Source organism: Chiloscyllium plagiosum, unplaced genomic scaffold (genome assembly GCF_037043375.1).
Source record: "Chiloscyllium plagiosum isolate Xiang-an unplaced genomic scaffold, Cpla_swu_hap1 HiC_scaffold_43, whole genome shotgun sequence".
NCBI classification, from domain to species: Eukaryota; Metazoa; Chordata; class Chondrichthyes; order Orectolobiformes; family Hemiscylliidae; genus Chiloscyllium; species Chiloscyllium plagiosum.
Window position 1 is genome coordinate 18,263,615 of NW_028270181.1, and position 13,871 is coordinate 18,277,485.

At 42.0% G+C, this 13,871-nt stretch overlaps 1 protein-coding gene across 2 annotated transcripts in view; it reads left to right on the plus strand.

Annotated features, from left to right (window-relative positions):
* Positions 1-13,871, plus strand: part of samd8b (sterile alpha motif domain containing 8b) — a 66,387-nt gene that overhangs the window by 32,962 nt on the left and 19,554 nt on the right. The window contains exons 2-3 of one of the 2 annotated variants that reach the window (XM_043678894.2): positions 4,700-4,768; positions 4,904-5,488. In XM_043678894.2, the coding sequence (XP_043534829.1) occupies positions 4,911-5,488 (578 nt within the window). In that variant the 5' untranslated portion in view covers positions 4,700-4,768; positions 4,904-4,910. The remainder of the gene's footprint in view (positions 1-4,699; positions 4,769-4,903; positions 5,489-13,871) is intronic. The other variant, XM_043678893.2, reaches the window with a different exon arrangement.

The following is a 13,871-nucleotide window of genomic DNA, read 5'->3' on the forward strand; positions in this document are numbered from 1 at the left end:
TTTGTTGAGATGTTGAAACATTAAGCTGCTTTTATCTTGCCCTTGTGCTGCTGACTGCTGGTTTGCTTGTCTTGTGCAACCAGCAGAAAGTACACTGGGCAGATTTAAGATTGAGGATGTAAGTCTCTTTTTACTTTTAGACTGAAATTCACCACTGCTGCAAGTCTGCAGTTCTTCTGTAAATTGTATTGGCAACCATTTGACTCCCTGTAATATTGTCATGATGTAGTACCATGAAATCAACTTGCAAATATGCTATTTGAAAATGATGTGACACAGCTGGTTTGCACATACACAACACATTCTGTAGCTTGTTTACACAGAATGTCTCTACTCTGAGTAGATGAAGGGGAAGGCAACATACTTGCTTCCCTGAGACTTGGTTATTGTTATAAAAGAAGACATTATATGTCACGGAAGATTAAGAATCACAGTGACTGTAAATCTATTGCTTTGTTGGATGTTGTTTTATTGCCAAAGGGTATCAACCATGGATTACATATCAAAACAACTATTGTGAAGGAGAGCCTTATGGTTTTGAGTTTCAGTTGAATTTTCAATTAATATTAGTTCAGAAGAATTTTGTCAAAGTTAGATTCCTGCAGAATAGTTAGACTGTGCTCATGGCAAGGTTGACCGACCGATTATGTTTGATAATTATGATAGCTACAAATACACTATCCTCACCTTCAAGGACGTTCAGAGTACATTGCTAAAATCAGGTTAAAAAGTCCTGATTACATTACTTGGATCCCAGAAACAGTAAATCATGAGACAAGAGAGGTTGGGACCATGTATTGCAGCACGAATTTAACATATTTTCATGTGGCAATTTGATTATTTGGGAGGTAAAAACGTAAACTTGAAGAGGATAATTAGTTCAATTTAACTACTGATTATATAAGCTAAAAATATTACCACAGCACTATATTTTCTGTATTCCACTAGGGCTGTAGTGCATTAGCTTATGCTGTGTTGTGTTGAACATGTTTGTTGTAATTGTGCGAAATTTATTCTGTTTGTGTTGGTTAAATTAATGATTCTTAGGAACAATAATTTGTATTTATCTAGTCCCCATGATGTAGAAAAAGTGCTTCGGAGGTAGATGGACACATTGCTAATCGACTAGGAGGAAGTGAGGATTGCAGATTCTGGAGATCTGAGTCGAGAGTGTGGTGCTGGAAAAGCACAGCAGGTCAGGCAGCAGCCGAGGAGCAGGAGAATCAATGTTTCGGGGATTGGAGAAGGCCCAAGGGGATTGAGAGAAAAATGTGAGGGGGTGGGGGGGATGCGGCTGGGGCTGCGGGTGTTGTTGGGGAGGGGGGGGGGGAGAATGGTAGCTGAGATTGCGATAGGTAGATGAAGGTGGAGTGGAAAGGTGGGAAGGAAGATGGACAAGTAGGACAGGTCAAGAGGGCGGCGCAGAGTTGGAAGTTTGGATCTGGGATAAGGTGGTGTGGGGTGGAGGGGAAATGAGGAAACTAGTGAAATCCACATTGATCCCATGTGGTTGGAAGGTGCCAAGGTGAAAGATGAGGGGTTCTTCCTCCAGGGGTCAGGTGGTAAGGGTTTGGTGATGGAGGAGGCCCAGGACCTGCATATCCTTGGGGGAGTGGGAGACGGAGTTAATGCTTGACCACGGGGTGGTGGGGTTGTTTCATGCATGTATCCCGGAGATGTTCTTTGAAGTGTTGTGCAAGTAGGCATCCTGTCTCCCCAGTGTAGAGGAGATCACCTCGGGAGCAACGGATACAGTAAATGACTTGTGCAGAAGTGCAGGTAAATCTCTGACGGATGTGAAAGGCTTCTTTTGGACGGACGTAAGCAGGGAGGTGTGGGTGCAGGTTTTGCAATTCTTGCAATGGCAGAAGAAGGTGCTGGGAGGGGTGGGTGAACTGCTGGGGGGTGTGGACCTGACAAGAGAGTCGAGGAGGGAATAGTCTTTACGGAATGCGGATAGGAGTGGGGAGGGAAATATATCCCTGGTGGTGGCTGCTGTTTGTAGGTAACGGAAACTGCGGAGGGTGATGCGATGTATCCTGAGGTTGGTGCATAGAAGGTGAGGGCCAGGGTGATTCTGCCTTTGTTGTAGTTGGAGGGATGGGGTCGGAGGGTGGAGGTGCGAGAAGTGGACAAGATGCGCTGGAGGGCATCATCGACCACATGGGAGGGAAAAGTGCAGTTTTTGAAGAAGGAGGCCATCTGGTATGTTCTGTGATGGGATTGGTCCTCCTGGGAGCAGATGTGGCGGAGGCAGGGGGAAGGAGGAATAGTGTTTTTACAGGAGGTAGGATGGGAGGAGGTAGTTGTGGGAGTCAGTGGGTTTGTAGTAGATGTCAGTGTTGAGTCAGTCACCGTTATTGGAGATGGAGAGGTCTGGGAAAGGGGAGGGAGGTGTCTGAGGTGGTCCAGGTGAACTTAAGGTTGGGGTGGAACGTGTTGGTGAAGTTTATGAGCTGTTCAAACTCCTCGTGGGAGCATGAGGTGGCGCTGATACAATAATCAGTGTAGCAGAGGCAAAGGTGGGGAATAGTGCCGGTGTAGCTGTGGAAGCTGGACTGTTCCATGTACCTGAAGAGACAGGCATAGCTGGGGCCCATGCATGTGCCCATGGGCTACCCCTTTGGTCTGGAATAAGTGGGAGGATTCAAAGAAGAAATTATCAATGGTGAGGACCCGTTCAGCCCATGAATGAGAATGTCACTGGAAGGGTACTGGTGGGGACAACAGGAAAGAAAGAAACAGAAGGCTTGGAGGCCTTCGTTATGGCAGATAAATGTGTATAGGGACTGGATGTCCAAGGTGAAGGTGAGGCATTGGGGGCCAGAGAATCAAAATGGAAGAGATGGAGGATTTGGATGTTGTCCTGAATGTAGGTGGGGTGTTCTTGGACCTGGAATAGGACTGTATCAAGGTATGTGGAGATGAGTTCGGTGGGACAGGAGCAGGTCGAGATGATCAGTCAGCTGGGGCAGTCAGGTTTGTGAAGTTTGGGTAGGAGGTAGAATCTGGTGGTGTGGGGTTCCCTCACTATGAGGTTGGAGGCTGTGGGAGAGAGATCGCCTGAAATGATGAGGTTGTGCACTGTCTGGGAGATGATGGTTTGGTGAGGTCAAGACCCTGTCAAGCCTCCCTTAAGAATCTTCTATCTTTCGTGAGATCACCCCATTCCAAACTCCAGCATGTACACCTTTTGCACTGTTTTTGAAAAGTGGAGATTTAATTATCTCTCAAGTTGGATATATTGGATGCCTGTGGAATAAATCAAATGTAGTATTGAACCTAAAAGCGCACATAAAGGTAAAGAATTATTTTTAACCCTGTTAATAGTATTATATTGATGATCCCAGCACCTTCTGTTACTTGTGGAAGGATATTTGTTGCAATTTGATGTGACTGATTTGGCTTCCTTCCCTGCTTTAAATTGTCTCCTGAATGTCCTGGAGCACATTTAACTGTTTGATGAGCTCTTCTCATGCTCTTTTACATCTCCTGTGGTGACAGGATAACACCAAGATTGAAATGAAAATTTTAAGGCACTTATTCAGCATTAGTAACAATATTTGAAATACTTCTTGTATATTTTGTATCCAGGGCTTGTTTATCATGCAGGGTTGGGCTGAAAGTGTGAGTCACAAAGAGCAGAAACAACAATCCAAGAGGTTGACACTCTTGTGCAATGTACTCAGATGTGGAAGTTTACCATTAACCTTTGACAAGCTTAATCATTTGGTCTCTTGGGATATTTTTGTGCATGGTTAACCACTTTCAGCTCAATTATGTTCCTAACAAAAAACGATTATGTCCAAAAGTAAATTTCAACCTTGGGGTGCAGGTTCATAGTTCCTTGAAAGTGGAGTCACAGTAAACATCGTACATTTGCCTTGATTGGTCAGTGCATTGAGTATCGGGGATGGAAGGTTGGTTAGGCCTTTTTTGGAATCCTGGTCTCCCTAATATAGGAAGGTTTTTTTTTGAAACTTGAAAGGGTTCAGAAAAGATTTACAAAGATGTTGCCAGGGTTGGAGGATTTGAGCTATTGGGAGAGGCAGAATAGTCCAGGGCTATTTTGCCTGGAGTGTCAGAGACTGAGGGGTGACACCTTATTAGAGGTTTATAAAATCATGAGCGGCATGGATAGGATGAATGGCCAGGTCTTTGCCCAAGATTAGAGGAGTCTAAAAGTAGAGGGCATAGGTTTAAGGTGAGACGGGAAAGATTTAAAAGGGACCTAAGGGGCAGCTGGTGCGTGTACGGAATGAGTTGCCAGATATGAATAGGAAGAGCTTAGAAGGATCAGGACCAAATGCTGGCAAATGGGACTAGATTAATTTAGGATATCTGGTCAGCATGGATGCGTTGGACTGAGGGACTGTTTCCATGCTGTACAGCTCTATCATTCTATGGCTCTATGTAAAATGTTCATTGAAACTCAGTTGTGTATTGTTAACTCCATCTAGTATTTTTCTGTAATAGGAATGGTTTCACTAATTCCAATGAAACTTTGGACTTGGTTTAAAAACATTTCTGAATGTTAATGAATTTCTGTTTGGATTTTGCTTTGAGGAACATCTGAATTGGTGGGCTTGAAGCCTGCATCAAAATCCATACAAGAAAAAACTGACTTACAGACCCTTTATATTTACTTGTTTCTTGATCCAAAGAATGGTATCTACAGTTTTTTTTTGGTTTGTTATAGGGTTTTCTGACTTTGAGTGGTGTAGAATTTTGGGGCAGGAAATATCTTGCATTGAAATGCCCAAATAAAGTGAGTATACTTCATTCATAGAAATGTTCTCCAGTACAACAGTAAAATGTTTTATACAGGACCTGATATTGTGCCAAAACAAAAATATGTAGTTTCACCCAGTGATATGACTTTTTCTGTGTTTTTATTTTGCAGTTGAAATATGATGGGAAGCCAATTTAATATCAGGCGCTGGACCAGCAAACACGTGGCCAAGTGGCTAAAGGATGAAGGCTTCAGTGAATATGTTGATCTTCTTTGTAATAAGCACAGACTAGATGGTATTGCCTTGTTAACTTTAACTGAATATGATTTACGTTGCCCACCTTTAGAACTAAAAGTGTTGGGTGATATTAAAAGGCTTATGTTATCTATTCGGAAGCTACAAAAGCAGCACAAAGACATTTTGATAGAGATGGGCTATGCCAGCGATGAATGCCTTTCTGGCACTGTTGCACATGCTAGTAATTCATCACAAAGCAGAGACTGTCAGTGTAATGGTGTGGATCATTCCAGGGACACTAGTGTTTCTGGTGGAGACTTAAGGGTTGAACAATATCAGAATGGCAAATACTTCAAATATCAAACACGAAGACTTGACCCTGAGTTTTGGAAGACAGCTCTGAGTTCTGTTTATGTATTCATAGTCTTTGGGTTTACATCGATTGTCATGGTAGTAGTTCATGAACGTGTGCCTGACATGCAAACTTACCCACCCCTACCAGACATATTTCTGGATAGGTAAGTACTAAGATAACATGGTTTTATTTTCTATTTTGAAAGTATTTTGACTTTAGAGTTTAGAGACATTGGGGTGCAGCTGCTTTTTCAAACCTGTGAAACTATTTTTGTAACTCTAATATGTGTTGGTCTACTCTTCTGAACTGTCCAGGGCAGTTCTCTGGAGACACTGAGCAGTCTGGCAGCATCAGTGACAAAAGAGAGTTAACATTTCAGGTTTGCGGCCTTTCATGTTTCACTTTCCATAGATGCTGCCAAACCTGCTGAGTTTCCAACATAGAATCATAGAGGTGTATAGCATGGAAACAGACCCTTCGGTCAACTCGTCCACGCTGACCAGATATCCTAAACTAATCTAGTCCCATTTGCCAACACTTTGGTCCATATACCCATCCAGATGGCTTTTAAATGCGGTAATTGCACTAGCCTCCACCACATCCTTTGGCAGCTCATTCCATACACTTAGCATCTTCTGTGTGAAAGCGTTGCCCCTTAGGTCCCTTTTACATCTATCCCGTCTCACCTATGCCCTCCAATTCTGGACTCCCATACCCCAGGGAATAAACCTTGTCTATTTATCCTATCCATGCCCTTCATGATTTTATAAACCTCTATAAGATCACCCCTCAACCTCCGATGCTCCAGGGGAAACAGCCCCAGCTTATTCATCCTCTCCCTATAGCTCAAATCCTCCAACCCTGGCAACATCCTTCTAAATCATTTCTGAACCATTTCAAGTTTCACAATATCCTTCAGAAACCAGAATTACATGCAGTATTCCAAAAGTGGCCTAACCAATGTCCTGTACAGCCACAACATGACCTCCCAACGCTCTGACCAATAAAGGAAAGCATACCAAACACCTATTCACTATCCTATCTTCCTGCACTCTTAAGTTTTCTATGTTCAGCAACACTCCCCAGGACCTTACCATTAAGTGTATATGTCCTGGTCTGATTTGCTTTTCCAAAATACAGTACCTCACATTTATCTAAATTAAACTCTATCTGCCACTCCCCAGCCTCTTAGCCCATCTGATCAAGATCCCATTGTACTCTGAGGTAACCTTCTTCCGTGTCCACCACACCTCCAATTTTAGTATCCTCTGCAAACTTACTAACTATACCTCCTTTGTTCACATCCAAATCATTTATATAAATGATGAACAGTAGTGGACCCAGCAGTGATCCTTGTGGCACACCACTGGTCACAGGCCTCCAGTCTGAAAAGCAACCCTCCACCACCCTCTGCCTTCTACCTTTGAGCCAGCTCTGTATCCAAATGGCTAGTACTCCCTGTATTCCATGAGATCTAACCTTGCCAACCAGTCTCCCATGGGGAACCTTGTTGAACGTCTTACTGAAGTTCTAATTTTGGTGTCATCTGCCAACTTACTAACTTTATCTCCGATGTTCACATCCAAATCGTTTATGTAAATGACGAAAAGTAGTGGACCCGGCATTTATCCTTGTGATACACCACTGGTCACAGGCCTCCAGTCTGAAATAAAACCCTCCATCACCATCCGCTTTCTTCTACCTTTGAGCCAGTTCTGTATCCAAAAGGCTAGTTCTCCCTGTATTCCATGAGATCTAACCTTGCTAACCAGACTCCCATGAAGAACCTTGTCGAATGCCTCACTGAGTGGTAGATCACATCTACCACTCTGCCCTCATCAATCCTCTTTGTTACTTCTTCAAAAAACTCAACCAAGTTTGTGAGACCTGATTTCCCAAACACAAAGCTATGTTGACTATACCTAATCAGTGCTGAAAATGTGTTGCTGGAAAAGCGCAGCAGGTCAGGCAGCATCCAAGGAACAGGAGAATCGACGTTTCGGGCAGAAGCCCTTCTTCAGGAATGAGGAAAGTGTACCTAATCAGTCCTTGCCTTTCCAAATACATGTAAATCCTGTCCCTCAGGATTCCCTCCAGCACCTTGCCCACCACCAATGTCAGGCTCACTGGTCTATAATTCCTTGGCTTTTCCTTACTACCTTTCTTAAATAGTGGCACCACATTAGCCAATCTCCAGTCTTCTGGGACCTCACCTGTGATTATCAATGATACAAATATCTCAGCAAGGGGCCCAGCAATCATTTCTCTAGCTTCCCACAGAATTCTTCCCACCTGATCAGGCTCTGGGAATTTATCCACTTTTATGCGTTTCAGGACATCCAGCACCACCTCCTTTGTAATGTGTACATTTTTCAAGATGTCACCATCTATTTCCCCAAATTCTATATCTTTCACGTCCTTCTCCACGGTAAACACTGATGCAAAATAATTGTTTGGTATCTCCCCATCTCCTGCAGCTCCACACATGGGCTGCCTTGCTGATCTTAGAGGGGCACTATTTGCTCCCTAGTTACCCTTTTGTCCTTAATGTATTTATAAAAACCCTTTGGATTCTCCTTAACTCTCTTTGCCAAAGCTATCTCATGTCCTCTTTTTGCCCTCCTGATTTCCCTCTTATGTATACTCCTACTGCCTTTATACACTTCTAAGAATTCATTTGATCTCTACTGTCTATACCAGATATATTCTTGCTTCTTTGTCTTAACCAATACCTCAATTTCTCATCAACCTGATTAGTCATCCAGCTTTCCCTACACCTACCAGTGTTTCCTTTTACCCTAATAGGAATATACTGTCTCTGGACTCTCATTATCTCATTTTTGAAGTCTTCCCATTTTCCAGCTACCCCTTTACCTGTGAACATCTACCCCCAATCTTCTGCTTTTATTTCAGAGTTCTGACATCTGCAATACTGTGGGCAAACTTCTGTCAATTATCACTCCCAAAGCCTTTAATATTCTAATGCTCTTCAATATTTATGCTGTCTGCTTATAAAACACTTCCAATGCAAACAATTTCCACCATCATCTCCCTCATATTCATTTTAAAAAAAAATTATGGTTCCAAAAATACTTACAGGTTAATCACTAGACCTCCTCATACACAGACCAAAATCCATATACCACTAGTTCAGAATATAAATTCTAAAATAAGCAATAAAATGTACAAATTACATCATCTTGTATCACCTCCTATCTTCAATTATTATTTATCATTCAGGAGATGGAAATTTAATGAATGTCATAACTTTTTGCCAGTATTTACTCAGACAAAAATCATTATTTGAATATGCAGGCTTCAGTATTTTTTAAAAGTTTTGGATAAATTGTATTATTCCTCTTCAGCTCTGTTCATAATGGACAGAATTGTTTTGTAAGCCAAAAAGTGGTTCTCTGAATAATGCATACTGTGAACTTGTGTGAGACTTTCCAGGTAATTTCTCTTCCTTTTTTGATTACTGGTTGTCATGTTGCAACTGTACAGGATGTTGGTTAGGTCATTTTTGGAATTCTGCATTCAATTCTGGTCAGGCTTCTTTCATCTACTCTATAACACCTAACTTTTAAAAATTATAATTGAAAAAATTACAAATTAATGCTCACCAAATGAAGAGTTTTGAATTAAACTTGGTATTTATGATCTGTTGTTTAAAGACTAAAGTAATTACATTCCTGTAAGACATTTAATTGTTTTGAATCAACATTGTTTGTGACTAGGATACAACTTGCAGATGAATTGTGACAATGTCAAGGAAGACACTGAATTATGGCCATTATTCTTTCAATGCTTATTATATGGCTTGTGGGCTTTTGCATAATCTTCAACTATATTCACCACAATTTATTTACCATTGCTAACAGTGTTGATCAAATCATATCTGGAAGTAAAAGATCACAAGGCATTTTTCAAAGATGATCGGGGATTTGCTTCATGTCCTGACCAATAATTAACGACATCAGAAATAGTATTAGCTGGTCTGTTATGTTTGCAAACATTGTAAACAATACTTTATAAAAGAAATTAATTTGCAAACGGAAACCGTAACATCATGTTCATGTGGAGCATCCACCGAATTCTTCATCACTGCTATCACTTTTCTTTTTCTGTTTCACTGTCTGGTACAAGACTGTCTGAGTTCCTATGCTGATGTAATGTGTTTTTAGATATATTAGTATGGTTCTCCTAAATGCAATTTTTAAAATCTCTGAAACCATAAACAATCTGCTATTCAATAGTGTTATAAAATACCTTTTCAAAGGAAAACAGGGGATTTAATTATAGTTTGGAAATTTAAGCACTGTACACACTTAATTTCAGTAAAGTGCAAACAGATCGAGAGCGATAAGTGTTGCAATTTTGGATTTCTACTGTAATGTCAAGTTAAGCTGTTTCTACTTATGTAACTAGAAAGGGCACGGTGGTCAGGTCCACATGCTTAATTAGGTAAAAACAATGACCGCAGATGCTGGAAACCAGATTCTGGATCAATGGTGCTGGAAGAGCACAGCAGTTCAGGCAGCATCCGATGAGCTTCAGCAAAATCGACGTTTCGGGCAAAAGCCCTTCATCAGGAATAAAGGCAGAGAGCCTGAAGCGTGGAGAGATAAGCTAGGGGAGGGTGGGGGTGGGGAGAGAGTAGCATAGAGTACAATGGGTGAGTGGGGGAGGAGATGAAGGTGATAGGTCAGGGAGGAGAGGGTGGAGTGGATATGTGGAAAAGGAGCTAGGCAGGTCGGACAAGTCCGGACAAGTCAAGGGGACTGGAAGTTTATTCAAATATTTATTCCTGCCATCATCAGTGCTCAGTAGCAACATTGTGAACCGTCTACAAGATGCACTTTGGAAATTCACTAAGCCTCCGTAAACAGCAACGTCCAAACCTGTGAGCACTGTGATCTCTAAAGACAAGAGCACCAGATACATGGCAAGTTCCTCTCCAAGCCATTTATTACCCTGACTTTTCGTTCTCTGTATCTCTGGGTCAAGATCCTGGAGCTCCTTCCCTAACAGCACTGTGATATGCCTCCATCAAATGGACTGCTGCAGCTCAGGAAGGCAGCTCGCCACTATCTAAAGAGCAATGATCAGCCAGCCAGCAAAACCCACATCTCCACAGTGAATTAAAGTAGATTTTTCACTCTTGTCTATTTTGATTACCTATTTAGAATTGGCACAAAATTGATGGATATAATTAGTGACAAGTTCTGAATTTAATTTCATTTTTGGTTTTCCATTTTTAATCAAGCGGCACGGTGGCTTAGTGCTTAGCACTGCTGCTTCCCAGCGCCATGGACCTGGGTTCGATTCCAGCCTCGGGCGACTGTCTATGTGGAGTTTGCACATTCTCCCCATGTCTTTGTGGGTTTCCTCCGGGTGCTCCGGTTTCCTCCCACATTCTAAAGATGCGCAGGTTAGGTGAATTGGCCATGCTAAATTGCCCATAGTGTTCAGGGATGTGTCGGTTTGGTGCATTAGTCAGGGGTAAAAATATAGGATAGGGGAATGGGTCTGGGTGGGTTACTCTTCGGAGGGTCTGTGTGGACTTGTTGTGAGAATGTGTATATAGGGTATAAACAGGTAGGAAAAGAGTTAAGTTATAGAGTCCTAGAGATGTACAGCGTGGAAACAGACCCTTCAGTCCAACTCGTCCATGCCGACCAGATATCCCAGCCCAATCTAGTTCCACCTGCCAGCACCCGGCCATTTCTCACCAAACCCTTCCTATTCATATACCCATCCAAATGCCTCTTAACTATTGCAATTGTACCAGCCTCCACCACTCATTCCATATACGTACCACCCTCTGTCTAAAAATGTTGCCCCTTAGGTCTCTTTTATATCTTTTCCCTCTCACCCTAAACCTATGCCCTCTAGTTCTGGACTCCCCCACCCCAGGGAAAAGGCTTTGCCTATTTACCCAATCCATGCCCCTCATAATTTTGTAAACCTCTATAAGGTCAACTCTCAGCCTCCGATGCTCCAGGGAAAACAGCCCCAGCCTGTTCAGCCTCTCCCTACAGCTCAAATCCTCCAACCCTGGCAACATCCTTGTAAATCTTTTCTGAACCCTTTCAAGTTTCGCAACATCTTTCTGATAGGAAGGAGACCAGAATTGCACACAATATTCCAACAGTGGCTTAACCAATGTCATGTACAGCCGCAGCATGACCTCCCAATTCCTGTATTCAATACTCTGACCAATAAATGAAAGCATACCAAACGCCTTCTTCACTATCCTATCTACCTGCGACTCCACTTTCAAGGAACTATGAACCTGCAGTCCAAGGTCTCTTTGTTCAGCAACACACCCTAGGACCTTACCGTTAAGTGTATACGTCCTTCTAAGATTTGCTTTCCCAAAATGTAGCACCTCGCACTTATCTGAATTAAACTCCATCTGCAACTTCTCAGCCAATTGGCCCATCTGGTCAAGATCCTGTTGTAATCTGAGGTAACCCTCTTCGCTGTCCACAACACTTCCAATTTTGGTGTCATCTGCAAACTTACTAACTGTACCTCTTATGCTCGCATCCAAATCATTTATGTAAATGACAAAAAGTAGAGGACCCAGCACCAATCCTTGTGCCACTCCACTGGTCACAGGCCTCCAGTCTGAAAAACAGCCCTCCACTACCACCCTCGGTCTTCTACCTTTGAGCCAGTTCTGTATCCAAATGGCTAGTTCTCCCTGTATTCCATGAGATCTAACCTTGCTAATCGGTCTCCCATGGGGAATCTTGTCGAACGCCTTACTGAAGTCCATATAGATCACATCTATCGCTCTGTCCTCATCAATCCTCTTTGTTACTTCTTCAAAAAACTCAATCAAGTTTGAGAGACGTGATTTCCCACGCACAAAGCCATGTTGACTATCCCTAATCAGTCATTGCCTTTCCAAATACATGTACATCCTGTCCCTCAGGATTCCCTCCAACAACTTGCCCACCACCGACGTCAGGCTCACTTGTCTATAGTTTCCTGGCTTGTCCTTACCACCCTTCTTAAATAGTGGCACCACGTTTGGCAACCTCCAGTCTTCCGGCACCTCACCTGTGACTATCGATAATACAAATATCTCAGCAAGTTCTGAGTTTTGTGAAATAAGAGGTTCAGCTGAGCATGACTCAGATCAGATAAGAATTGGCAGTTAACAATGAGGTGATGGAGGCAAGGATAATGGGTTAACAAGGTGGGAAATCATTCATTATGTTGAGTTATTTAACAATATTAGAAGCATTCAGTACGTAAGGTCAGTTTAAAAAGGTGAAAAGCCTTCATTATGTGAAGCCAATTATTCATTGTGTAGCATTATATGGCTTAATCATTATTATTGACACTCACTGATTGTAACAGTCATCCAATCAATGTATGTTGCCTTATCTGGATGCTTTTCCCTGTGAAATCACTACATAATTCATTGAGAAACTGCTGCTTGAGAGAGAAGACTAAGAACTCATGTCTCTGTACACATGGGTGCTCGTTCTCTCTCCCTCCAGGGCCCAGATTAAAGATGAAGGAGGTAAAACTATACTGTGTCTCTGAGCATTTTGCTTCGACTGAGGGGGGAAACGGGACGACAGTTGGACCGAAGGGCCTGTTTTCACACTGTAGGCATTCAAGTTGCATCATCTGTAGATTTGGGAAACATTTGGGTCTGTTATTGAGCCAACCTCGTCCTAGGACAAAATAAAATTCTTTGTTTTATGCAGGCTTTGTTTGAATTCAATGCTGTTACTTGTGTGACAGAGAATATATTATTTGCTTGCAGTCTATTTCAGATTCATGCTACCTAGCATGGGTTATGGCGGACTCTTTCATTTGAATTGCCTGCTTCTGTGAATTTGCTTCAATGGTTTTTAAGACTTACTTATCTTGGGCATTCAAGCTTGCAAGCAAAAAGAGACTCGGTCATATTTTGGATTATAAGCAATATGAACTATGATTTATTTAAATATTATGGTTCCAAAAGTATTATTGGAAAGTATTGTAAAGGTAAGTGAAGGGTTTTGTGGGTACATTCTATAAAAAAAAATGTTGGGACAATGTATAGCAAAAATAAAATGTGAACACTGATTCTAATTTGAATGAAGAGCTCAGTCTTCAGCATTTGCAAGCATTCCCTCATTTTCACGAGAGAATTGGTTTCATACTGAAGAGATGAGAGGGAGACTGTTCATTTTTCACTTGCACAAATTCCAATGTGTTGCCTGTTGAAACTTTCTCTCTGACTTATTGATATTATCACTAAAATGACAAAACATTTCAGGTGTGAATGGAGGCAGGTTATCACTCAATATTATTAAAGTTTGACCAGAACAATCTTAGTTGACAGTGAGAGATATTTTCCATCGATCAGTGAATTTTGTTCAAAGTGCTAAGACTGAAACGTTAAATCCATCTGGGGGAACATCATCAGTGAACCAGTAAAGATGCAATGAAGCAGTCATTGCTTGAACTTTTCTTGACCGGCTGGATAGAAAATGACCAGATTTTATTTGACCATGAAGGTTACTTTTCACCTGTGA